This window comes from Solanum lycopersicum, chromosome 7, assembly GCF_036512215.1.
Source record: "Solanum lycopersicum chromosome 7, SLM_r2.1".
NCBI lineage: Eukaryota > Viridiplantae > Streptophyta > Magnoliopsida > Solanales > Solanaceae > Solanum > Solanum lycopersicum.
This window is the reverse complement of record NC_090806.1, coordinates 68245639-68273083: the sequence shown is the minus strand read 5'-3', so window position 1 is coordinate 68273083 and position 27445 is coordinate 68245639. Positions and strand designations below refer to the sequence as shown.

General features: G+C 29.8%; 2 protein-coding genes across 4 annotated transcripts; both read left to right on the top strand.

Moving 5' to 3' along the window:
- Nucleotides 1-5536: 5536 nt before the first annotated feature.
- Nucleotides 5537-7707, top strand: LOC101249190 (uncharacterized). Of its 2 annotated transcripts, XM_010326056.4 has the most exons (4): nt 5537-5902; nt 6691-6896; nt 7048-7323; nt 7539-7707. In XM_010326056.4, the coding sequence occupies exons 1-3, from the start codon at nt 5813-5815 to the stop codon at nt 7310-7312; spliced, it is 561 nt and encodes a 186-aa protein (XP_010324358.2). In that variant the 5' UTR covers nt 5537-5812; the 3' UTR covers nt 7313-7323; nt 7539-7707. The 2 variants fall into 2 exon arrangements, with proteins under 2 accessions (XP_010324358.2, XP_010324357.2); XM_010326055.4 differs by lacking the exon at nt 7539-7707 and having other exon boundaries at nt 7048-7472.
- A 12946-nt stretch (nt 7708-20653) lies between these two features.
- On the top strand, nt 20654-26663 carry LOC101249662 (uncharacterized). Of its 2 annotated transcripts, XM_004244162.5 has the most exons (8): nt 20674-21516; nt 21691-22793; nt 24301-24391; nt 24590-24747; nt 24867-24918; nt 25057-25139; nt 25413-25506; nt 25671-26663. In XM_004244162.5, exons 1-8 carry the CDS (start codon nt 21093-21095, stop codon nt 26276-26278), a joined length of 2613 nt encoding a protein of 870 aa, XP_004244210.2. In that variant the 5' UTR covers nt 20674-21092; the 3' UTR covers nt 26279-26663. The 2 variants fall into 2 exon arrangements, with proteins under 2 accessions (XP_004244209.2, XP_004244210.2); XM_004244161.5 differs by having other exon boundaries at nt 20654-22793.
- Nucleotides 26664-27445: the final 782 nt, after the last annotated feature.

Genomic DNA, 27445 nt, shown 5'->3' with positions numbered 1-27445 from the left:
CATAATGTAGTAAAAAAAGTTGCTTGGATGATAATAGATAAGTACATGCCTACTAATATTATAAGAAAAATTAGAGCGGAATTTCAAAATTTTCACTGCCAACAATTCTGGTGTAAGATAAAAATAATAACTATGCATCAATCAAAATATAATCTAGAATCAACTAAATGAAGTGATTACGGTCTATGCAGGGGTGGACCCACGTGTCATCCAGGGTATTCACTCGAACACCCTCGATAAAAAAATACACGATATATCTAAGGTGAATTTTCTGGATTTGTGGATATATATATTTTGAATACATTGAATAACAAATGGATAAGATAGACCAGCGATAGCTGGGCTCAAAGTTACACATAACGTCTAGGGTTCGAATTAAATGTTTAATACTTTTATTTTCCGAACCTTCTCAACGAAAGTCCTAGGTCCCCCACTGGTTATCTCTTCACTAATTTACATAATGTAATTGAAATAATTCTACAACCTCATCAATTTAGAAAAAGATTGATATTTTGTACTAGTCTTATACATATTTTCTCCTTTGCTATCTTTGAATTTGGCAACTAAATTATCATAGTCCGGAAGCTTCGGATGGACATGAGGCGATTGTAGTCGTACTCGAGGCGATTTTTCTCCCCAAATTTCACCTGTGAAATTACATTACATTGTTGTTGACGGTTTTATTCCTTCTGGTTCTCTTTGAAGTATAAATCTCACAATTTAAGCTTTCAACCCATGAGTTGTTGTCCTTTGTACTGAAAATTTCATCAATGATTTGGAGCTTTATGTCTTCTTTTACATTTGTGACATGTGTGAGATATTGCTTGGTTAACCATATTAGTAAATTCCTTAATGAATGCATCTCCGGCAATTCACCACATCTCGATGCTGCAAATATCATACTGGACAAAGCCTCTCGCATATCATCAGATAATTTGCTGCGAAAAACACGAATTTAGAACATTTTAAAACTCTGAGTTAAACCACTTAAATTTTCATATTAATAAATAAAGTTTTTTTACGTAACATCAAAGGGAATGTATTGCAAAACAAATTTAAACTTGTTGTTAGGTATAACTAATTCTTATTTTTTTTATAAATAATGATTTTAATACGTTAACTCAAAAACATAATGTATTTTTCAAATATACCGTAAAAACAACTAATATGAAAAATAAAAAAGACAATCTCGAATTAATAATATTTTTACATATGTATATATATTTATAGCCTTTTATAATACTTTAGCTTTAAATCACTAATTTTATTTAGACTATTTACGAATTTGACACTATTCATTTAAATATTAGATTAAAAATGTGTAACATAATAGAAACTAAAGTGTAAAAATGGAAATCTTTTCATCCATTCAAAGAGTCAAATTTGAAATAGCCTTCATTTGCCAAATCTTATAAGTTAAAAGTACTTTGGAAGCATATTAGTGAATAAAAAAGGTGAATTGATTTGTATTTTTAAATTAAAAAAAAATGAATAGAAAAGTACTATGAACTTTTTTTTTTTGGATACTTTACTTTTAATTTTTCAATAAACACAAAAGTTGATTGTAATTTAAATTATTATTCACTATTTTATTAAAATTGACCCAATTCATTTTAATGTAAGCTAACTTTGAACAAATCAGCTTGACAAAAGATGAATCAAATGAATATGAAAAGAGTTCGAAAGAGAGATCAATTGAATATAGAAAGATTTCAAAAATTGTTTGTAGGTTATAAATTTAAGTTCGAAGGTTAAATTTTGTCACATTCTAGTATTTTTAATTTATGTATATAAGTATTTTGTCTTACTAAAATTAAAGTAGACTCAACTCGCTAATTTTAAACATTATGAAATTGATCAATTAATTGAAAATGGATATTTAGAACAAAATTGTTTCCTTTAATTACCTGTTTTTGTTAATATCATGGAGGTTCATAGAGATTGAATCGCAAAAATTGTCAAGTTGATTGTATGCAGATAACCTACACTCATCTCTATAAAGTTGTTCAAACTGTAACAAGTAATTAACAGATGATTCGTTACTAATTAAGTAAGTAATTAGAAGCTTATAATATTAACAAGTTAAATGTTAAACTAGTTTGAAGAGAAAATTACTCTGGCAAAAGCTTGCTGATAATGTCCAATTTGGAGAAGTTGAGAAATGTCTTCACGTAATTGTTTTATAATTGAATTTCTTCTATTCCTTTGTATCACTAAACGTGCCTTAAGTTGTTTGATTAGCTTCTTGCTGTAGACATGAAAATTTGTTATAAAATTTAAAAGATAATTACACGTAACATTCGTAATTAATACATCCAACTAGCTAGTCATAATTTAATAATTAAAGATAATAATCTTCTAATATAAGTTAAATCGCACTAATAGCGTTAAAAGTTAGTAAAACTGAAATTTTGAGTACATAAGTCAAAGAAATTGAAAATTAAAATACCGAATAACTAAGTAGGATTAGATTTAGATTTCAGTGACACAATCATATACTAGAAAAGAAAAAATATAACATGCATAGCACTTTATTTTCTGCTAATATAAATATTGAATAACTTTATTCATTGAGATTTGTATCTTGGATAAATAATTTCACCAACTATATTTGATTTTGCTGAGATTTAATTTAAAATAATTGTCTATCTATTTCATAAATCACTAGATTAAATTTTTGGTGCTAACTATAATGTCACAAGTTTGCTAGGCTACATACATTGTTCCCAATTGAATTATTCAATCCTCAATAATAACATTGTGAAACAACAATCCTCAATAATTGTCGTTTCATTTGTTTTGTTTATTCTGTTATTTTGTTGTTAGTCTTTTTCTTTCTATAAAGCAATCACATTTGTTTTGCTTCGAGACTATATCAAAATCAACTTTTCTTTACCCCACAAAGATAAAAATAAGATAAGGTAAAGTAAGATTTATATACATTCTAAATTAATCGATTTTATTTATAAAATTACGAAAGAAAAAATAAATATTAAATCAAAATTATTACTCGACAAAAAACGAAACGAGAGAGAGATGTTTTACCACTTGGAATGGTGTCTCCATCTTGAACCTTTAATCAATTCACCAAATGAAGAGAGCAAATCATTCAACCCCATTTCATCTTGTGTTTTTTTATTGTTTCTTTGTGCTTTTACTATCAACTTCTTCATAGAAGAAAAATATAAAATCCTTAAAAATTTTGATCATATACTTGAAAAAGGAAAATAGCATCAATTACAATCAATTTTGTATCTTTATTTTCCATTTTCTTAAAATTCCTTTCTAAACTGACATTACCCTTGGTTCAAAGTACGTACACAAAGTAGATAAACTTAAAATAATATTTGAAGCCCACATACAATCAAAGATCTAATTAATTATTACATTGATATACATATACTTATATGGTTAGAGCCTAGAGTTACAATATTTAAAAGTTCCACTATCTTATTATATAAGTATGTAGATTTAATTGGTTTGTTGATGGATCTCATCTTATCGAATAAGTTCGGATTCAAGGTTTGAGCATAAAATTAATTCACTAATGAACTAGTTAGTAATTATTCTCATATAATGATATAAATCTTTACGTATAATGATTATAGGACAGGTAAAACTGAATTTAAGAGAATTAAAAAGAATAGAATACTTATAAACGAATCATTGTACTTCGGAGGGGTCAGGTTTTCTTTAAATTAATTTTGTCACTCCTACGCTGTTAGACAGATGTGGCACCACAAAATAGAAATATTTTCTCCGTTCTATTTTAAGTGGTATTACTTCTTTTTAATTCGTTCTAAAAGTTTATTTTACTACGAGTAAAAATTAATTTCTTAAAAAAATTTATTTTATTTTTATCAAAATGATTCCAAACTCACAAATATCCAATAACTATTTTACATTATAAATTTTAAAAATCTTAGTCTTCTTTTAATATATTGAATCAAATGATATCACCTAAAATAAAATCGAGAAATATTACAATGGATAATAGTTGACCTCCAGTAAGCAAAAGTTAAGTCAATTAAGATATTAATGCAGCACTTCAAAATATTTAGTCCATTTTCCCTCTTTAAGTAACAACATTTGAAGTCTGACAAGTTTTGTTTAATTAGCCCTTTTATTATGCTATTTTTTGGAGTAATCTACAAAGATCTTTTTATTAATTAAGTATTCATATATTATCTGCAAGGCTGGAATTTGAAGTGTTGTCATATGGAAAGTCAAATATAGAATTTAATATTGTCTAGAAATTAGAATCAAAGCAATTACATATCTTTTGACTTAATAGATTAATATTATTTTTTTCGTTTGTTATTATCATATTTCTCTTCGTAACAATCGTATAAACTTCTCGATATATTCCTTAAAATGATAAACAACCTAGCTATTAACAACTAAAAATGTACTCCGACACGATATTTATATTATACAAAAAAAATCATATCATGTTTACACAATTTATTATTTAATTATTATAAAGTATATTGATTTTTATTTAATGTAAAAAAAAATAAAATAAAGGTGTTGATAAGTTTTTTCCTGTTAACTCTACGTGATTTTCCAAATATACCTTTAATGAACAAAAAGTTATTAATTAGAGTTGTAATTACGTGTTTGATTTTTCTTTTTCTATTATACGTAAGAGTTTTAAAAAGTTTTAAACTTTGTGTGTATGCCTTATACACGTAAAATTAGTGTGTATTGGATATGACCTTTGCTTCATAATTTAATTTCCTTCATTAATTTCTACAAAGAACTTAAGAAATAAATATGTTTTTTTATTGAAATAAATTATTCAAAGTACATATATATGAATATAAATATATACGTACTCCCTTGCCACATTTTATTTGTATCTGATTAAGAGTATCAGTTTTTTTAAAATTTTGATCCTAAATTAAGATATGAAAAATTTAAAATAAAATTTATATATTTGTATATCATAAATTATTATAATAGACAATTTAAAATATTTATTAGACATATTAAAAATAATATAAATTACTTAAATCTCGTAATTTTAATATGAAATTACAATCAATTACTAATAAGTTTCTAATTACATTAACTTTTTAAAAAATAAAAAAATCGGATACAATAATTAAGGTCGGATACATTAAATATTGTCTCGGATACATTAATATGTAGCTCGGATATATTAAAGTTAGTTCAGATACATTAATATATAGCTCGGATAAACTAAAAACTAGTTAGGATACATTAAATACTGACTCGAAAACATTAATATGCAGTTCGAATACATTAGAGAAAATAAGAAATTTTGGACACCTTAAAAAGTAAAGGGAGTAATGGATATAAATGAAATAAAACGTGTCTAGTTCTGTAATTTGTCCATATGCTAACAAGTCGAATTGAAATTGAGGGGTAACATTTGTTCGGAATGAACAAAAATATACTATTTTGTCCATTTTTACTGGTTTATTATATCTAAAAATAAAAATATTTAATTTAAAAAATTAAGACCTAATAAATAATTAGACAAATAAAAGTAAACGAAATATTTGCAGTTAACCACAATTGACGGCACCGACAGTATAAAAAAACATCAAAACTGAAACAATTAGTGAACAGAGCGCGGTGTGGTTGGTGGTTAGTGAAGAGTAGCTCACATTTTATGTGAACTGTTGGGATGTCATTTTATTTGCTTTGCTAATTTTATTTTATTGTTTTTGCCAGTTGTTGCTTCTGCTTCTGCATTTCTCTAAACCCCTCTTTACTAGTATATCCAGACTCCAGAGACAGAAAGAAGAAGAAATCTCGATTTAGTGATTGATTTTGGTAAAAAATGGCGTCGAAGTTGTTAATGCTAACTATTTTCGTATTCGATCTGATTGCTTTTGGTTTGGCTATTGCTGCTGAGCGGAGAAGAAGCACTGTAACAATCCTTTTCAATTTCTCTTCACTATACTTATAACTGTGTTATCTTCATTTTTCTCTGTTTCATACTGCTAATTTTAACTCTTAATTCATTGATTTTGCTTTTTCTTCTATTAGATCTGTTCGGTATGCTGTATTTCAAAATTAAAAAAATTGGGGTTAGGGTTAGAGGTAGATTTAGGGGATTTAGTGATGGATAATCGAACCCTAGGCAACAAGGTGAAAGTTAGTCAATCAATTGAGATACTAAGATTCCCCAGTTTCTGTTCATTTTTAGGATTTTGAGTATTTTCTTCTTGGATTAATCACTGGTCACCTGAACTATTACTGGTATTAGTGCTGTGCAATTTTTTAGATGAATTTTCAGTTTTGAACCAATATTGGTACTGTTATCTCTTGTCTATATACACAAGTAAGAAACTTATGGCTTACCTATGTGAGGCCGATTCAGGATTTGAAGATTTTGGTTATGATTACAGAATTCCACCACTATTCATTTGATTTACTTACTGTGTTCGAAGTATGTTTTTTGTATTTGTTTAGTGAATATTTTTTTTTCATACGTGTACAAAGTGTGAGCCAAACAATCGAAGATTTCAGCTCTAATGTTGTTAAACATCTTAGTTCTATCAATAATAATAACTTAAGATGGGAAAAGATTGCAAATTAGTGTTGTCCATGAGAACTTGAGACCAAGTTTTCTTTTAGTTGCTTTGTCATGTGATTTGGTTCAAGCTAATTAGCTTTTCATGTGTCACTTGATTGAATATATCCCTTCATTTGTAGGCAAATATCAAAAAAGATGGTGAAGATGAACATAGCTATTGCGTCTATGACTCTGATATAGCAACTGGATTTGGTATTGGTGCCTTTTTATTTCTTATGCTTAGTCAAATAATTGTAATGGTGGCGAGCCGTTGCTTCTGCTGTGGAAAGGCTTTGAGGCCTGGAGGTTCAAGAGCTTGTGCTGTTCTCTTATTCATCATATGCTGGTAAGTATAATAACAAGCAAACCGTGTTCCAGTTCAGTGACTTAAAAAGGAGGAAGTCGATTTCTCTTTCAATGCTAAATCGTGTGACTTGTAACTTGAGAGTAGCGAAAACCAAAGACATTGATAAAAAAAACTGCACCTTTTGTTTCAGGGTTGCATTTTTTATAGCTGAGGTCTGCTTGTTGGCTGGTTCGGTTAGAAATGCTTATCATACCAAGTATCGATCATCATACTTGACGAGTGATAAACCTCTATCATGTGAAACTCTGAGAAAAGGAGTTTTTGCAGCTGGAGCAGCTTTCGTTTTCTTCACCAGTATACTCTCTCAGTTCTACTATGTGACCTATGCCAAGGCGCGAGGTGGCCCCATGCCGTATGGTGGTGAAGCCGGCGTTGGCATGGCAGCCTACAAATGAGGGTGATCAAGGTCGTTACGTTTATATGTTAAAAAATAATAGTTGGGATTTTGAAGTTTATGTATAATACAACTCTCTATTGCTTAGTTGCAAAGTTCGTTGTACCATATTCCTTCTGCATAAAATTTTTGTTCAGTTAGTGTGAACTTTCATCTGCAAACCTCTGTTTAGATTTGAGATTAAGAGTGAACTGTTTCTTCTTTTTTTTTCTTTGTTGAACCAAGAGGAAGTCTCTGTAGCAAGGTACTTGTTGGATTGCATGGCGTGAGACGGGCTTAAATAGAGTGATATGTACATTCAACTTGTTTGTGATTGATGCGTTGAGGAATAAATTAGAAGCATTAGATGTGTACAAACGAGATATTAAGTAAAGGCAATGATTTGAGAATAGAAAACCTTCATCCCTGTTTATATTTTCTTTGCGGGTGATATACAATAGCCAAATAACAATAATGTTTCAATCCCAAACAAATTAATGACGACATGCAATAGCCAACAATAATGCTCCTTAGTCTCAAACAAATTGGGTACTGACATATTGTATGTCGATGTTGGTCAATTTAACAAATTGATTATGACATGAGAACTGAAAAGATAATCTACCAAACTTTAATGTAAACCAAAATAAGAAAAAGAGACACCAACACACCGATTACCGAGGGAAATTTCACAAATTGAGTTTGGGGAAGGTGGAATTATCCAGAGTCACATATTTTATCACTATCTCACGGAGGAAAATTAAGGAAAAGAGAAAATATATACTTTCTTCGTTTCACAAAAAATGACCCACGAAAAAGAAAATAAAGAAGATTTTTAATCATGTGGTCCTAACTAAAAGTTATGTTAAATGTATAAAATTGCCCTTTAATCTTATGGCTTAAACATGTCATGTGAAAAGTTGTTACCAAAAAAAGAAAGAGGTTATTCGTTATGAAAAAAAACTAAAAAAAAAAAGAATTTTTTTTTTTTTAAACGAAGGGAGTAATACTAAAATCATGGAATAAATTTCGGGTCTAACTTTAATTTAGTGTGGACTTGGAGAGTCGCAGAATTTTATGCTTCATTATTGTTGTTAATTATGGGCTCAACAACAACTTCTTGGGCCTGGGCTACTAAGTATTGAGAACTCACAAATAGCCACTAAGATAATTTTGAAGTATGCTTCATAATTATAGTTTGCTAATTACGATTCGTAGCTAAATGTTAGAGGAAGGAGAGAGGCGAGCGAGATTGAGAGAGTGGTGAAGAGGCGACGGAGAGAGGCCATAGAGTGGAGATAGACGAGTTGTATATGTATAAATGTCAAATAATTGTATATATACAGCTGATATACATATGCATTTTTATATCTAGCGAGCGAGATTGATAGAGGAAGGAGAGAGGAAAGCGAGAGAGTGCAGAAAGTGGAGAGGCGCAATTTCATTTATATGTTTATCATATAATCACATATGTATAGTTTGTATTTGTATATGTATAAGCAAGGAAAGAGGTGAGAGAGAGGAAGAGCGGACAGAGGCACACATAATTACAGCTAAATTGAAGTTGCAAGCCGTAATTAATTCAAACTATAGTTATATTTATTAATTAACTAATACATATTTGATTATCCACGTAATTTTTCCTTACGCGAAATGGTTGGTCCTTCAAACACCCATTATTTTAAAACATTTTTAGCTAGACGATTAAAAGATTAACCCGTCTATCGTAACACTTTGTAGTCATTGTATACAATAAATATATACTTAGTATATAATTGATACTGTATACACCGATTATATCACTAAAATAAGTGGACCTCTCAAATGTATAAATATACATTCATCTGGCTGGTTCAGAAGTAAAGCTCACATATACAGTGATTATACACTAAATTTTGTAAAAAGAAATTAAAGATTAAAACCTTTTCTCTTTTTTTTTTGAAATGTCGTAAATTGTAATGTAATTTTTTTTATGGCTCTTCAGAGATTGGAATTAAATTAATTTTAGAACATATTAATTGGACTTTTTACATATTTTTTACCACGTAATCCCGTCGTTTCAATTTATTTTTGTCATATTTTTATTTAGTATGAAATTTAAAAAAGTAAATAAAACTTTTAAATCTTTTTAAAAAGTAAATAAAACTTTTAAATCTTATGTTTAAAATACGTACGTGAAAATTAAAATCAAAAAGTTACAAAATACGAAAGAGATAATATTTTTAAATCAAACTATAAATAGAACAAACAAATTAAAACGGCCGAAAAACAAGTTTCCCATCAATACTTGTTTGGCTAGTGTCCCTTTAAGTTATCCAGGAGTCACATATATATACATATAGAAAGTGCTTCACCAGTGGGTTAACTTAGATTTGGATTATGAATATTATAATACATTAATATAAATATTAAATACTGTGTTATTATTTAATTCTACCAGCAAAATCCAATTACAAAGAGATCTAATACTAATGTTGGCAGAGGCGATCGATTTTAGGAACATTAAAAATATTATTTTTTTCTTTTTATATGGCCTTTTTTTTAAGAGATCAGTTAAATATAACATAAGAAATCAATTACTAAAATATTAGGAATTAGGATTAAAAAAAAAAATTAAGAGATTATTGTAGGCTATTTTCTTCTATTCAAATAATACAATATAGTAATTCATTTACATGAACTATGTATCCATCTAAGTTGAATGTGGCAAATTTGTAATATTTTTCTATAACTTTTTGTAGCCTATTTATAGGCTAGCCCGTTTGTCTATTCGTGTTCATAGCTTAGTCGAAAATTAAAATTGTAATTTAACCAAAAAAATAGAAAATGTATGTATTATTTATCATCTTGTAATACGTGAATTATTACCGATAAAAATTCTTACGATAAGTATTATGCGATTATAATTATATACTTTCACTATCTCCCTTTCTAGAGTTACATACATAACATCAACTGATATTTATGCAATAAATCATTGAAAATCCAACACACATAACCAAATATTTCATGTATTTAATATCACGCTAGAGAGATTTTTTGATAAAGATCGTTTAAATTCTTAAGTTTATATCTTAATTATTAAGCCTTGGGAATTGCGCAACATATTCCCCTTATTCAGTATGATTTAGGAACAATGTTATCAAATGATTGTTGAATATCAGTTACTTACTTCATAAGTCAATTTTTTTTACGAAGAATCAAATGTCTCACCTGGTGATTTCAAACTTGAGTCTTGAAACCACAATTATTCAATGAGATTTGAAATGCCGAGTCTCAAAGATCAATAAAATTTAAATAACGAATAATTACCCCGAAATAACTTGTACTTTTTGGTGTACTTTCTTTACACGTAGGTATCGTTTAACTATCGATATCTAACAATTTAGTAAAGTGAATTTGTACAACGGTACAAAAAGAAGATTACACGATTTTCAATAATTAAAATAATTAGGGATTTTAGAAGCATGATTAATTATGAGAGTAGCAGTTGAAAAATGTTCTTAACCTATGTAATATGTTGATAAGTACACTAATGATAATTAAATTTAATTAGCAGGCTTAGAGCCAATCATAATTAACAGCCTGTGTTGGAATCAAGCCACGTGTTAGTGTTCTGTCTGTCACTAATTAATATCGTGAGCATGTTACCCCATTTTCATATAAATTATAATTATTCCATTACTTTATGATCAATAATATTAGTATATGAATAATTATACAAAATCTTGGGAAAATAAGGTAATAATCACGATAATGCCGGAGGGTTTCCCTAGTTGTTATTGAAAAAAATATTTCATTTGTTTCAATTTATTTGACGGTTTTATTAAAATTGATGCAAAGTTTTATATATGTAAAATGTATTAATTTTTTTAAAAAAAATTTATGGTCTTAAGTATGTTACGTGATAAGCTAAAATTGAAGAATAGTTATAAAAATGAAATTAAGACAAATAAATTGAAACAGAGGAATAATTTATTTTTTTTGCTCAAAATTATGAACTGAAAAATTAATCGTCGTTAATAAGGAGAAAGTTCATCTATTCAACTAAACTGAATTATTATATATTTTATCTAAAAGAAAAACTATATATATCGTTAATCATATTGACTGATAAAAATTTGTATACAAGATCGTTCTCATTCATTTTTTTGATTGTTTGATTTGTGAACATTGGTTCCATAAAAAGAATTTCATAGTTATTCATATTCATGAACAATAGGGTTAATAATTAGCACTACTTAGAGAATCCAATAATTTTGCCTAATCATATTTTTCAAAATACATTTAACACGAGAACAAGTCATTTCTAATACACTTACTTATATTACCCTATATTAGATAATTTTGTATCGCATTTACAAGATCTCAATGGATGAAATATTATCAAACACCATTCAGTATTTCGAATAGTATTTATAATTCAATTTTTTTAGTAACTGAGTTTCAATTTTTTTTATCGATTAAATTAATAATATAGTAATATGAATTATATATCCGTATAATTCTAACTAGCCACTGAATAACACCGATAAAAATGCATTATTAATTATTGTACTTTGCTAAAAACAACAATATTGAAGGTCCAACAAATATATAAACATGCTTCATAATATTATAAATTATAAATTAAATAATCCGTACAAATGTCAACGTCATTTTGTATGTCATAGTCTAAGAACACCATGTGTGTCATGTGCCAAATACAAAAAATGTCAAAAAATAATTGAAACACAGTACAATAAAGAATAATCTTGGTTAATGTTGTTTTAGGATAAATTATTCCAACTTTAGCAACTAAATATTCAATAAAATATGGTAATTTTGGACTTCTAATTTATTATTTTGATTAAATCTAGGCTTTTATAGTTGAAGAAAGAAAGAAATGATTTGTTTATTGATCTTTTATGTCCGGTCGTGAATTTTAAGGTGTAATAGTATGTTGATTGATTGGCTACAATTTTTTTGTCAAACATTTTATAGTATTTTTTAGTAAAAATAATAATTATACTACTTTATACAAAGATTTTTATGTATAGAACTTTTACATAAAAAGACCAAGAAACTAATATCCAAAAGTAAAGTGTGTTTGCCTTTTTATAATAAATAGTAATAATAATAATAACAACAATAATAATTTAAAATGAAGAACCTCTTTTGAAATGGTAGGAATATACTTATATTTCTATGTTGAAATTAGGTTATTTTTCTCCCAATTTGTGAACATGAAAAAATGCACCTCTTAAGTAAATCTCACAAAAACACCGACATAAATTGTGGTGGAATAGTAAAATCATTTCATTCATAAATAAAGATTTCGAGTTTAAATTTTAAATATGAAAAATTTTATATTAAAATCATCAATGAGCACTGTAATATAATCTTAAGGACTTCAATATAAGATCGAGAAGAAGAAAAAATCTCAAAAAAGAATATGGCAAGATCCTTATACTAAATTATCTTAAATTAGATTAGTTGAATCATCTTAAGGTGCATGAATGGACAGCCAATTTAACTAAAATTATATATACATTTAACTCATTTCATTTTATTGACAACTTATCAATACATAAGATTTGACCAAATTCATTTACCAATTCAATTGTAATATATAAAATTTACTTAGACTAAGATCATAAAAGTAAGACATATTGTCTGTTATGATAAATGAAAATAATTTTATATAATAAAATTTATGTCTGTATTTCTTAGCTTAAACTCTGAAGGAATTTTCTATCAAGTTATTGTAATTTACTTTTTTAAACTATTGAAATTTGTTATATACTATAGTTTATTGTAATGGTACCTCATATCTTGGGATTGTAGATATACACAATTTACTTAATATTTATAATTTCATGCTGCACTATTTAAAAATAAGATTCTGATCTTGTATAAATCTCCATGTCTTCCTTCCCTTCCCAAATCATAATTAATTAACCTACCCACCCTTTAATTAAAAAATAAAGCAAGGAAAGAGGAATAAACAAATGAGAAGAAAAAAAAAATCCTTTTTTATACCTTGAATTACATTGTTTTATCACTAGATGACATCATATATAATTTTTTCACATGACAAAAAACTAGTAATTAATTTTACCTTTCAATTATACAAATTACAATAAAAAATTTGCTCATGATTCTTTTTTTAAAAAAAGAAATGGTCTAATAAGTTTGACCACCATAAGTCCATAACAATTGAGATCCTCTTAGCTCTGAAAAATATTTACCACTTCAAGATACGATTAGTTCTTTACGCATCGACGCATAAAATTTTTATATAAATTTAACTCATTCTGACGATTTCTTTCACCAATTATCTTTATTATTATTTTACGTTATCATAAGATCTCCCACTCTCGATCAATATAAATTTATATAACCTGTCACAATAGTCTTAGCTACAACGATTTTAAAGAATTTTCAGCGCACTAATTAAGTTGACAAAATTATAGAAACTAGATTAATAATTTTTTTTAAAAAGTAAATATTAATGTAGTATGTTTAAATAAAAATAATGGTCACCATGTGGAAGACAATTATACAAATTCATATATTCCTTTGTCTTAAAGCGTTGACGATTTATCATAATTAATAACACCGTCACCTCAATTTATTTTTTTTCATTTTTTAAATATATATTACAACATTTTTTCTAAAAAAAAATTATGAACTTATTTATGACGAGGCATATACACACACGAACTCCACTTTTATGTCATTTTCTTGAATGAGTTTATACAAAAGAATGAGTTGTTTCATTGAAGTACAACCAACCTACTACTTTTCCTAGTTGGACCCCTTCTATCTTTAATTTCATAATTTAATGTATTCGAAATTTTAAAAGATTGATCAAACATACTAATAATTAGTAAACGAGGAATGCAAAGTTACAAGTTGATAATCAAATGTCACTTGTCATGCGTGGTATAGGCATGCCATATATATATATGTTAATAGAGTGATATGTTAGCGTCACCGATCAATCTGTGACTTTGATTTATTACTATACTAATATTTGTTAAGTTTGTGTATTTGATTACACGAGTGTTTGTTAATCTTTTGATTTAATCCTTTGCAAAATCTGATAGCTGAGTGATGATAATATACAAATGCGTAATTTAGTTATTCGTATATACTATATTAAACATTGACTTAGAATTTAATATTAATAATCTACGTAACAATAGTATCAAGATTAACCATAAGCAGCGGTGGATCTAGTAGCTAGAGGGGAGGTGTTTTCTCTTTTTTTTTTTATTTGATATTCGGTAATCATATTGAAGTTTGACTGAATTTGAATCTCCATCGGAAAATTTCACATCAGGATAAAGCGTTTCATGACAATGACGATTCCATATCTAAAGGGACTCAAATTCAAGACCTCTAACTAAAAATAAAAGAATATTTACCACTCCACTACAACCCATGTTAGTAAAAATTTAATGAAGTAAAATGAATTATAAATTTAAACATATGACATGCATGTGTTGTGTGAAATTAGGTCTTAGGCCTAACTCACACCCCAAAAGCTAGCTCAAAGGGAGGAGGATTGTCCAAACCTTATAAGGAGTCTACCCATCTCATTAATTATCGATGTGGGACTTTTTGTCATTCTTTAACATGTTGACTTGATTATAAACATGATCCGGTGTGGGTAAGTTTTTTCCGTTAGCTAATCAGTAGTTTAGGAGGTTCAAAACTATATGAATCGGTGCAATGTGTATATTCTCTAAAGGAGATCAATGATCGATTTCTCATGTTAATATTTTTCTCAATTAAATTATTCATTAAATCAAATTACTTAATTTAATATATATCTTCTATAACTTATAAATTATTATATAGAGATATATTTATCTAATACGTACTCAAAGAAAAGTGATTGCGGGTGAATTTGTTTTACTAATACTATGAGTTTGGTAGTTTTATGGTGAATCCAACAGGGAGCAAAATTGTCTGAGAAAAAAGAAATAGTGATAGAGACCTCATTGGGGAAAATAAAAAGTAAAATAATAAATTGGGACAGTTGAAATTGTCGGTTCGAATTAAAAAGAGGAAAGACCTTAATATCCTCTTCTTGTACTTTGCTTTGTACTTTTTTGGAGGCAATAACTTTTATTTTCCTCCGTTCACTTTTAGTTATTTATTTATTTTTAAAATAAAAATATAAAAAAAATTTATTCTGTGTAAAGTTAAAGATGTTATATAGTCTTTGAATTATTCATCTCATCATTTACATCATAATAACATAATATCTTCATGTACATGTGAAATGTGAAGGTGTCCATTGGATACCCTTTGTCGAAAAATAAATATCATATATACGAATAAAATGACATACAAACTACAAAGTCACTAAATAACAAATTTTGAACACTCTTAACACGATAGGTTATTGTAGTCTAGTTGTTTTAGACTCCTTAGATGAGTTCCAAATGCCTTAAATGAGTTAATGCTTGCGTGTTCAAATCTCTAATTTTGTTGTGCAATTTTTATACATCCTTCATAAAATTTCTAGCAAGACCACAATCTTTATGCATGATGAAATAACTTATTTCAAAATGTTTAATCTCGAAATAGTTTATTTTCAGTCAAACGACCGTAGAATATACTAGAAACTAAGATGTTGTATGTCTATATATGTCCACTCATCTTACACTTTTTTTCTTCTTATTGGATTTATAAGATAGTCTTTACCTCATTGTATTAGTTATCAATTTGGATGAATAATTCGTTTATTAGTTTTATCTTTTTCCCCATCTATCCACTATTTATGCTATGGTAACAAGATATCTCATATACATAATAAAATAATTAATTTTAAAATATCATAACTTAATATACAGGTATGTATCTATACAGCAAGTACACATTAAATTTTTTAAAAAAAAATTAAAAAAAATGGTCCCTATAAAGTAGTTGGATTTATAGAAATGTCACACTCAACTTTATTTTTCACAGTAATGGGCTACCCTAATTTGGACCGTAATTTTGTAGTAACTTTTAAAAGCCCAACTACTTTGGTAGTGTAAAAAAATTCTGCACACCTAATTTTCATAGCCTTAAAATTGATGATCCCTATTTGCCTATATGCATACATATAGTGTTAGACAAAAGCATGCATAACTGCAAATTTTTCATTGAGTCTTTTTTTTTTCTTTTAGCCGCTGGATTAATTAATAACACATGCAGCGCGAAGTCGTTTCGTAGCTGGTTAGAATTATGCGGGCGATAGTATTATTGAAATTAGGTATGAGTGAATATATATATGTATAAGTTATTCCATCTTCTATCGTGTACAAAGAAACTTATGTATGTATTAGTAAATGCGGATTTCTAAATTGTCAACCAAACGTCTTTTGATTAATACATGTACAATTTATTTTTTATCAAGCTTTTAAACGACTCGTTAATGTTTAGAGGCGGATTTAGTTCGGACTTAGTTGTTTTTGATTTCGAACTATATATAACTCGTTGATGTTTAAATTTAATAAGTTTTGATTTTTGACCTTGAAAACTTAGAAAAATTATACGATTGATTAAGAAAATATGCGATCTTGAGTTTTTGTCTTTCGCTTTTCTATGGGAAAACATTCACCGTTAATTCTGAAGTAAAATAAGATATAGATTTTAATAGTAACAAATACTGATTAAGACTCAAAAATTTAAAATTTTAACTTATCTCATATACTATACGTGAGTTATAGAGTAAAAATTATTCAGGTAACCAAATGACTTATGTATAAAATAATTATATGTCAAATCTTTATCATAAAAACCCAGTTTATAACCTCCTAACAAAACATAGTAACTAGTTTTAATACTTTAAAAACTACATTTCTAACTATAATCATACTAACCATAACCATAGAGTGAATTTATTATTCAAAACAGATTTATTTCCAAGGATAAAAATAACGTTTAAAATAGAATTTATTTATTACTACTACTAATATTAATACTAAATTAATATTAAGAAGAAAAAAAGCACTAGAGATATCTAGACTCTAGTGGTAATAAAGTTTCGCAGCAACAATATTTATTGAGTTACTATCATTGCATTTATAATTGATGAAGTGTTTAGTGATATTTATATAGAATGTTAGTTATATATAATTAAAGTCAATATAATAAAAATAATTTTTACACCATTAAAAATTGACATTAATAAAGAGTACTAAAGTCTTTACCGATATTAGTTATCAATGTGCTAAAAGCTTCAGAACATATACAAAAAATATCAATTGCTACTAAAAATACCTATTTAGCGATAATTCTTGATTGCTGTTAATGATATTTTTATTATCGTGAATACTAATATCATTATCGTTAAATATAATATAATTTTTTTTATTATTATCATAAAATAATTATCACTAATGTTTGTTATAGTAACGTACATTGGAATATAATATCACGTAAATGGATGACCAAATTAACCCAACTTTTGGTGGGAAAACATGGATATAACTCTTCAAACGTGTTTAAACCTAAGCCTAAAATACATTTAGAAAAAACTAAGTAGTTACAAAAAATGTTTATTAATATAATAATAATATTGTAACCCTACCAATACGCAAATATATTTTGACTTAGAGAAAAAGTTTGAGACATAATTAAGAGGAAAAAAAGACAGATGTTAATGGTGGCCAAGTAACCACGTTATACAAATAAAATTAATAAATATCTAACTCAATTTTAATTTTATAATAATAAATTAATATAATTTATTTAATAATTTAAAAAAATTATTAGTTAAGTCGAGTTTCAAAAAGCAAAAAATTATCACATGAATTGAGACAGAGAAAATTCAAATATTTTCGTTTGCAAACAGCTGGATGATCAAAGGTGATCGCGCCGCGCTGCATGGGTTGATTTGAATTTTTTTTTTTCTTTTAGTTGAAAAGTAATTATTGCGTTTAATTTATTTATCTGATTTTAATTTGATATAAAATTTAAGAAAGTAAATTATTATTTTGACTCATAATCTTAACTAATATATAGTATATGTTAGTGATTTTAACTATATTACCTGTGAGAAATTAATATTAAAAAGTTGTAAAAAAGAAAATAAATTAAAAAGGAAAACACCTTAAATATATTAATTATTAAAAAGAAGAACATATATTATGCATAACTAATAAGTGCATCATTATCAAAGGAAGTGCTATAGTTAGCACTACTTTGATCAAACTATTGAGGTAGTTTTTCTTTACGATGACAAGTTTTAATTATTGAGGATATAATCTTAAATAAAAATGTATGGCAAATTTTGGTTATCGAGAATACAATCTTAAATAAAAAATTTATTATTGTTTTGTCATGTACTAGTTGTATTCTCTGTTATTATTTTCAATAATCTATCTTAGTAAATTATTAATTGTGTTTCGATGCTTACATTATTTTGTTGTTGTTTTTACTTTTTCTATGCTAGACGTTGCTATGTTTCCTTGCCACCTTCTATATTCTCTCCACCCTCTTCTTATTTTTGTATTCGAATTTACTGCACTTAAGCTGATTATCGTTTGAAAACAATTTCTTTATCTTCACGAGATAATAACAAAATCAGTATACATTCTATCTTTTTCTTGCCTCGCTTATTATGATTTTACTAGTCATATTTTTATTGATAAAAGTCATCAAAACCTATTATTTTTTTATTTTTTTTCAATTACATGAGAAGTAGTGGCAATGAGATAACACAAAAATAAAATGATAATTGAATTACTACTTTCTAATTGATAACTCAAAGATAGTACATTTGAAGTGGACTTAATGTTGGTACATGCCCCCAACTCTTATTTGTAGTATAAAAGTCCATTATTAATTTGGAGTTTGCTGTCCTCTTTATAGTATTTTGCAATAATTAATATTCATCAATAATTTTTCAATAACCAAAACTATTCATTAATTCATATGGAGTATAAATATCATTATTTCTTTTTTAAAAAAAACATGCAAAATAAAAAATGGGAAATGAAAAATAAACAAAGATAGACTGCTTATGACCTTTTAGAAATTTTTTGAGAGAATTGAATATTAATGTGTCAAGCTTTAGAAATGAATGCCAAATAAAAAATTGAGATATTAATTGAACATATCTATTTATTTATTTATTTTTATCTAAAGCTTTAATTTAATGTTAGTGATTTAGTATGCTAATGAATCTATATGGACCCTTAATTATATTATGGTTAGTAACAGCAGATTTTAATTAACATGAACCTTTTAGTATATTCTTTTAGTTAAGTAAATATGTAAATACAACAAAGTGTAATTAAGGCATTTTGCCCCATTCCTTTTTTACTTTGCCTTCACGCTCTGTTTCGAATCTAATAGATGGAGTATAAATTAAGAATGAGCACTGTAAAAGATAACTGTTTTCTACCGTTCGATGATCGTAGTATAGTGATAAATATTATTTTTTTAATTAATATAGTTTGAAATTTCGGATTCAAGCATTAGGTATTAGTTAGAGAATGTTGTGCATTTGATATGAAAGTGATATAAATTTAAATTTAATCGAACCTTATAAATTATCAAATAACAAATAAGAACCGGAAAAAAAATTCTGGTAGGAAAATGACCATTTAAAGTTTGAATTATAAAGAGTTTAAATGAGCGAGTAGTATCTCTTTTTGAAAAAAACAATTATTTGTAAACTTACTAAATGTTTGTTTCACATGTTTTTTCTTTTTTCTATGATAATTGTAATATTTGAGATAATTTTTATATATTTGAATTAATTTACCGGATATATGTAATTTTTTGTCAATAATAATATGCATCAAGTAAATAAGTTTAATAAATTTAAGATAAATGAAAAAAAATTAATTGTACGAGATTTATGACTCGGAAAAATACTCTTCTTTTTTTCTTTGACTTCCAATTGACAATACTATTATTTTGACAAACAAAAATTTTTCGCTAGATCATAGATTTTAACGTTAAATTTTTTTATATTTTTATAATTCTTAAACTTGAATTATGTTTGATTATGTTTTTTACTTGAAATCGTCTTTGAAGTTTTATGAGAAAACTTCTCAAAAAAATTTAAAAAATTGTCTGAACCAGTTTGTGAAGCTTATAATTCATTCGAACATATTCTCAAACACAAATTCAAATTTATGATGAAATAATTATTTAAAGACAATTTTCAAAGATGTAATCTCAAATCTATAGTTAGATGTTAGCTAAATCAATATAGTTAATATTGAGTGTCGATGAGACACTATAAAAAACAAGTTAAATTATTTAATTATTCGTTGAAATCAAATTAAATTATCTTGACGTTCACTTTCAAAAGTTTGAAGCATTGACGTACCCGCTCTATATACCTTTTTTACTATTATCCATTATCACATCTTACCATTTGTTCTTTAAGAAAAACACACACCCCAACACTAAAAAAAAAAAAAAAGTTTACTATGTTTTTTCTCTTAAATTAAAAAAAAAAAAGCATCTTCCCAAAAACCCCGCACATACCCTTAACAAACACAGCTACTTCACAACTCACCACACGACATCTTCTCCATCTTCTTCCCCTTTCTCCCCCTTCTTCAATGGTAGCTTCTTTTAACTCTCTGTAGATCTGAACAGAACTGAAAAAACTCGAAAAAACCATTTCAATATTGTCCGATCTCATCATTTTTTTCATAACGCACACCAAGTGTTTGATTAATTGCTTGTGTGAAAGAGAAAATACGGTATTCGTTTGAATTTGAGACACCCCCAGTTGGATTAAGCTGGGGGTAATTGTGGGGCATTTTCATTTCCCAGATGGGAATGCCTGTAAGACGATGAGCAAAACCAGAGACGAAGAAGAAGAGGACGAGCGATTTCACGACTCACTTGACCGGTTACTTTCGTCTACTAATACTTCTTGTTCTTCATCTCCTTCTTCTGATAACGAAGAAGACGATATTAAGGATCTTAGTTTCAATTTGGGGTCTCCTAATTATGGTGTTTCGGAGCCGCTTCCGGTACCGAGGTTCCCAAGGGGTGTATCGAATAACTATGATGTGTGGATCTCTGAACCCATCTCGGTTGAAGAACGACGTATTAGACTCCTCAGTCAAATGGGTCTTGCCCGTGACCCTTCTCTCCTCCGCCATAGACCGTCACTCTCACAGTCTGCTGCTGCTGACTACGATTTTGACGAAAGACCGGAGATTTTTGGCAGATCGATTTCAGAAAATCATTTGAAGTGTCCACTTGCCGGCGGTGAGAGTATTTCTAATAGTATTAATTCCAAAATTAGTTGTATTGAGAGTAATGTTTGCGGGATCGTTCGATCAAAATCGGATGGCGATCGCAATTGCTCTCATTGTTGTTGTTCTTATTCAGTTCATAAAAATACTGATGTTATTTCCTTGAATTCTACTTCCATTTCATCAGTACAAGTAAATATGGCCAATGGGGTTGACGGTATAGTTGTACATAATAACCGAAACCGTAGTAAAAGTCTCTGCGAGGATCTTTTTCGTAATGGCAATGGATCCCCGAAGAAGCCACCCACAGGAAAGACGAGAGCTGATTCCACAAACAATGGGACCTGTAATTCGTTGCCGGTGCTGGCGAATAATGAGGTGGAGCAAGGGTTGGAATCAAATGGAGATATCGGAATTGAAGAGCAGTTGTGCACAATAAAGAGTCTTGATGATGGGAAGGAGTTTGTGGTTAAGGAAGTTAAGGAAGACGGGACTTTGAAAAAAGTCAAGGAAGTGGGTACAGGAAGGCAGTTGACCATAGAAGAGTTTGAGATGTGTGTTGGGACATCACCAATTGTTCAAGAACTGATGAGAAGGCAGAATGTAGAGGATGGGAATAAGGATAGTTTGAATGGTAATACAAATGAGGATGCTGAAACTGGACCCAAGTCGAAGAAAAAGGGTAGTTGGTTGAAGAGTATCAAAAATGTGGCTGGTGCTATGACAGGTTATAAGGAGCGGCGGAGCAGTGATGAGAGGGATACATCATCTGAGAAGGGTGGCAGAAGGTCAAGCTCGGCTACAGATGATAGTCAGGATGCTTCTTTTCATGGGCCTGAGAGAGTACGGGTCCGGCAGTATGGGAAGTCCTGCAAAGAACTTACAGCACTGTATAAGAGCCAAGAGATACCGGCACATACTGGGGCTATTTGGACCATCAAATTTAGTTTGGACGGGAAGTATCTCGCTAGTGCTGGTGAAGACTGTATAATACATGTCTGGCAGGTTACTGAATCAGAGAGGAAGGGTGACCTATTGCTGGATAAACCAGAAGACGGGAATTTAAATCTCTTGCTTTTGGCAAATGGATCTCCGGAGCCAACTACAATGTCACCAAATGATGGCCACCCGGAGAAGAAAAGAAGAGGAAGGTTGTCTATAAGTCGAAAATCAGGGAGCTTCGACCATGTTTTGGTACCGGAGACCGTTTTCGCACTTTCAGAAAAGCCCGTCTCTTCATTTCAGGGGCATGAGGATGATGTGCTTGACCTCTCATGGTCAAAGTCTCAGGTTAGCTATCACACTTTATTTTGATATTGGACACTTTCTGGATCCTGCCTACCCTACAAAAGAATTAAGCTTTCTTTACATTCCTTGATGCTAAACATTTCACCAGTATGAATATGCCATGCGAAGTTGTATGTACCTTGTCAAATATTTTTGAATACCACCTGTCAAATGACAACATATTTGAACAGTAAGTCCGCAGGGGAGTACGTGACTTGTAATAGATTAGAAGTGAAAGCTGATTTTTCAATTCAAACACAATAAAGATAGTTCTTTTGATTTCAGATGTCAGCTAGTTTATTATTTTATCAATCAATGTCTCGTCTTCCACTTACCTTCTTTTTCCCCTGAGAACAATTAAAATTGATTTAGACTAGCAATCCATTTGCCATCGGTTCAGGTTGAGGGACAACTAATTCAGGGTTTGAGTGTATGCTGAATATAGATTTCTGTCAAGGTGGATCTAGTACTATGCGACGATTCTTACTTAATGAAAGATTTGCTGGAGGTATACTAGGATTGGTTCTTCATCTTTTCTTACAGAATGATATCACAGAGTTACTTTTGTGTGGGAATACACAAGAAGATGAAACGAAGAGTCATTTTGTCTCTTTATAAGATGATAAACAGTAGCATGGCTGGACACTGGATGTGACTCTACCTTTCCTGGAGCTATCTGAGCTTGTTCACGAGTACGAGTTTTGCTTCTTATCTGACCCCTTCTGTTGGAGGGGAAAAAAATACTCCTATCTTTTATTGTAGTTGCTTTGTCTCACCCATTTGTGAAAGATTAATACCAAAGAGCAGACCAACGAAGCTTGATTCTATCCCACCATACAGTATCTTGCGTTAAGCTTTCCCTAGTGGACTGCCAGTTAACACCTTCTCAGTTACTTGTTTCTTCCTTGGTTATGACATAAGCAAATATCTTGTAATGAGAATAAATGGCTGTATTCTGTTAACTCTTTCAGAAAATAAATAAACGGCTGTATTCTAATGGACAAAATGATTGATCTGGCTGCTATTTATATCAAATGGCTCAAGCTGTTGTGGCTCGTGGTCATCTTTTTTGGTGCTTAAATTAGCTTACCACCTTTTAAGTTCAATTGTATAGAAAAATCTGGCAGATATAGAATAATGATACAGCATAACCATCTACTTTGCACCATTTCCTTCCTTGGCCTGAGAATATTATCCAGATGGCAGTAACCAATCAAAAATATATATATTATCTGGATGGCATTTTATGGTTATTGATGCTGGATGATTCTTTAAAGTCACACAGTTCTTAATAAAAAGTTGATCAGTTAAAGTTGCATAATTTAATGGTTTTTATTTGATGACTCCTGATATTTTTTCTGATAAGTGGAAACCCTTGAAGCATTTGTTTCCTGTTGCTTTCTAAAATTTGGGTTGTTGGACCCACAGGCCACATGCCATTAGGTTCTTTGGATTAGTGAACTAATTATTGTACTTCTATCTGATACATTCTATCATTGTCCTTTCACAGCATTTGCTTTCATCTTCAATGGACAAAACAGTGCGGCTGTGGCATTTGTCTAGCAAGTCTTGTTTGAAGGTTTTCTCACATAGTGATTATGGTATGCCTATTGAACCGATCTCTTATCTTTTCACCCTTCCCACACCCATTGGGGAGGGGTTGGTGGGTTAAGTCTCATAAATATGAATACCAGTGTTTGTTAAGAATTTCAGAAAGAACTATAGTGACGTAGAAATTACATACACTGGAACTTTTTCACTAATTAACTGATTGCAGTGTGTTCCTTTCTTTGCCACAGTAACCTGCATCCAGTTTAACCCTGTTGATGATAGATACTTTATCAGTGGGTCCCTAGATGCTAAGGTTCGCATATGGAGCATTCCAGAGAGACAAGTTGTCGATTGGAATGATCTGCATGAGATGGTCACAGCCGCTTGCTATACACCAGATGGTCAGGTGAGACTAGTTAACATAGTGCTCATTGTGATGTTAGGTTAAACCATTGGTAGACGAGAAACACTTAGGATTTGGATCCTTCCAATTTTAGTTGCTAACTTTTTAATTGTTGTTTGAAGGGTGCATTTGTTGGTTCATACAAGGGGAATTGTCGTCAATACAACACATCAGGTTTTGATTTGTTGTCCCTCATGTTTCCTTGCCCCCCCCCCCCCCTTCCTCCTCCTCCTCTCTCTCCTCCTCATCATTCTTCTCTTGAGGTAAAACAAGCACTCAGCATGCTGATATTTTGTGCCTCTCTATTTTCAGACAATAAATTGCAGCATAAAGCTCAACTCAATCTTCAGAATAAGAAGAAGAAGGCTCACCAGAAGAAAATTACTGGTTTCCAGGTAATTCTTAATTGATTGTTGACCTGTTAGATGCATTTGTTTTTGCCTCAGTTGATCTTAGTCCTCTTTTTTCTTCAAGTATAGCTGTTCAAAAACTTAAAAGTACTTTCCCCTTCCCTAGTTAACCGGAGGTTTGGGGCATAATGTGTGTATTTACGCATATCTTTTTAAATAACCTTAATCTACAACAAATGGAATAATAGTTGTTGTCTGGATAAATTTACCTTGCAACCTTCATGAATTCCTTTGTTGCTGATAAATTTAAATGTACAGTTTGTTCCAGGGAGTACATCAGAAGTGCTTATAACATCTGCAGATTCGAGAATTCGGGTGGTTGATGGTGTTGATCTTGTCCACAAGTTCAAAGGTACATTGGAACTGCTAATTATCTTATAAAGCTGGTCAGTTACTGAATGAAGTTTATAGTTAGTTCCACTTGACCTTTTGAGATGTTCGTCTTCCTGTACAATTCTCAGCTTTAATTTTTTTTCCTGCTATATCCTAGTATTGAGTTAGCACCAACTATGACAGGTTTTCGCAATACAAACAGCCAAATCTCAGCCTCTGTGACTGCTGATGGTAGATATGTGGTCTGTGCCAGTGAGGACTCACATGTCTATATCTGGAAACATGAAGGTGATTCTCGGCCAAGCAGGAATAGAGGCGCTACCATTACACAGTCGTACGAGCATTTCCATTGTCAAGATGTTTCAGTGGCCATACCTTGGCCTGGCTTATCTGATAATCTGAAACTTCCCGATTCCTCGTTAGGGGAGCAAAATGGGCATGCTGATCATCTCGATGAGGTTTCCACTGCCAACCATCCTCCTACACCCATTGAAGAGAATGGCACCGAGTGCTCACCTCTGGTATCTGGCTGCAGTAACAGTCCTCTTCATGGGACTTTAAGTGGTGCCATGAACAGCTACTTCTTTGATAAATTCTCAGCAACCTGGCCCGAGGAAAAACTCCTTTTAGCTACTAAAAATCGTAGCCCTCGTGTCAGTGTAGATACTAGTGTCGACTTCTCCAATGGTTTAAACCAATCCAAGTCTGCTTGGGGTTTTGTCATTGTAACTGCAGGCCGAAGAGGGGAAATCAGGACTTTCCAAAATTTTGGACTACCAATCCGGATATAGAGGAGGATCAAACAGTGGTAGTCCATTTGATCGCAATTCCACGTTACACACTACTACAGCCAGGTTTTCGAATTTTGTACAGATATTGGTGAGATTTGTAATATTAGTGATTTTTCTTTGTTCTTGTGGTTAGTACCCAGTGGATCTGGGACTAAAATAGGAATCTTGCCTGATTAGGCATTGTGAAGAGGGACAAAAGTGGGGGTTGAAAATTATAGTAGATTTTATCAGGATATGGTTTGATAATATAGAAGCCCAAAAAAAAAAAAAAAAAAAAGGGTTACACCTTTGGTTAGAAACCGATGGTTTTTCTGTAATCGGAAATTGTAGAGTTGAGAATTGTGAAAGTGTTTATTGGAAAAATGAAATGAAATGAAATTCTTTTAAGATTCATTCAACTTCAAAGTGTCTCTCTATACAAAATTGTCAGTGTTTCAGAGAAATGCATGTTGTTTTTTCTTTATTTATTTTGAGATTTAATTATTTTGAATTTGTGCTATGCCTTTCTTTCTATGTTAACTTGAAAGGCTAGGTAAGTATCTTAGGTTTAGCATTATAATACCAGCCATTAGTTCTTGCTATAAACTAACAAAACATTTTGATAAGAAAACATGCGTAAGTCGGCATTTATTAAGTAGAAGTAAGAAAAAGAATGAAATTTGATTAAGATATTTTGATAAGAAAGTCAACAATTACATAAGCCGGCATTCATTTAGAAGATTCCCTTCCTGTGTAGGGAAGAGAATGAAACCAACCTCTCTTTGATCCCCCTTTCCGAGTAGGAAAGAGAATGAAAACTCGGTTGAGACATTTTGATAAGAAAGCCAACCACTACATAAGTCGGCATTCATTTAGAAGATTCCCTTCCTGAGTAGGGAAGAGAGCGAAAACAAACCTATCTTTAATCCCCCTTTTCGAGTAGGAAAGAGAATGAAAAATTAATTAAGACATTTTGATAAGAAATCCAACCACTATATAAGTCGGTATTCATTTAGAAGATTCCCTTCCTAATTAGGGAAGAGAAAAGAAAATGAACCTCTCTTTGATCCCCTTTCCGAATAGGAAAGAAAATGAAAATTTAGTTAATTTCGATTTAAGAATCTTACACGATATCATCTATTTTGAAACCTCAACAAATTTAAATTTGTTTTTGTATAAAGTGATAAA

Bases quoted from the DNA above. Each gene is read 5' to 3' on its own strand.
- LOC101249662 (XM_004244161.5), top strand. From the start codon at position 21,093: ATGAGCAAAACCAGAGACGAAGAAGAAGAGGACGAGCGATTTCACGAC. The intron at 24,919-25,056 runs GTTTTGATTTGT...CTCTATTTTCAG, and splicing joins TCGTCAATACAACACATCAG to ACAATAAATTGCAGCATAAA. The intron at 25,507-25,670 runs GTACATTGGAAC...CAACTATGACAG, and splicing joins TCTTGTCCACAAGTTCAAAG to GTTTTCGCAATACAAACAGC.
- LOC101249190 (XM_010326056.4), top strand. From the start codon at position 5,813: ATGGCGTCGAAGTTGTTAATGCTAACTATTTTCGTATTCGATCTGATT. The intron at 5,903-6,690 runs GTAACAATCCTT...CTTCATTTGTAG, and splicing joins CTGAGCGGAGAAGAAGCACT to GCAAATATCAAAAAAGATGG. The intron at 6,897-7,047 runs GTAAGTATAATA...CTTTTGTTTCAG, and splicing joins CTCTTATTCATCATATGCTG to GGTTGCATTTTTTATAGCTG.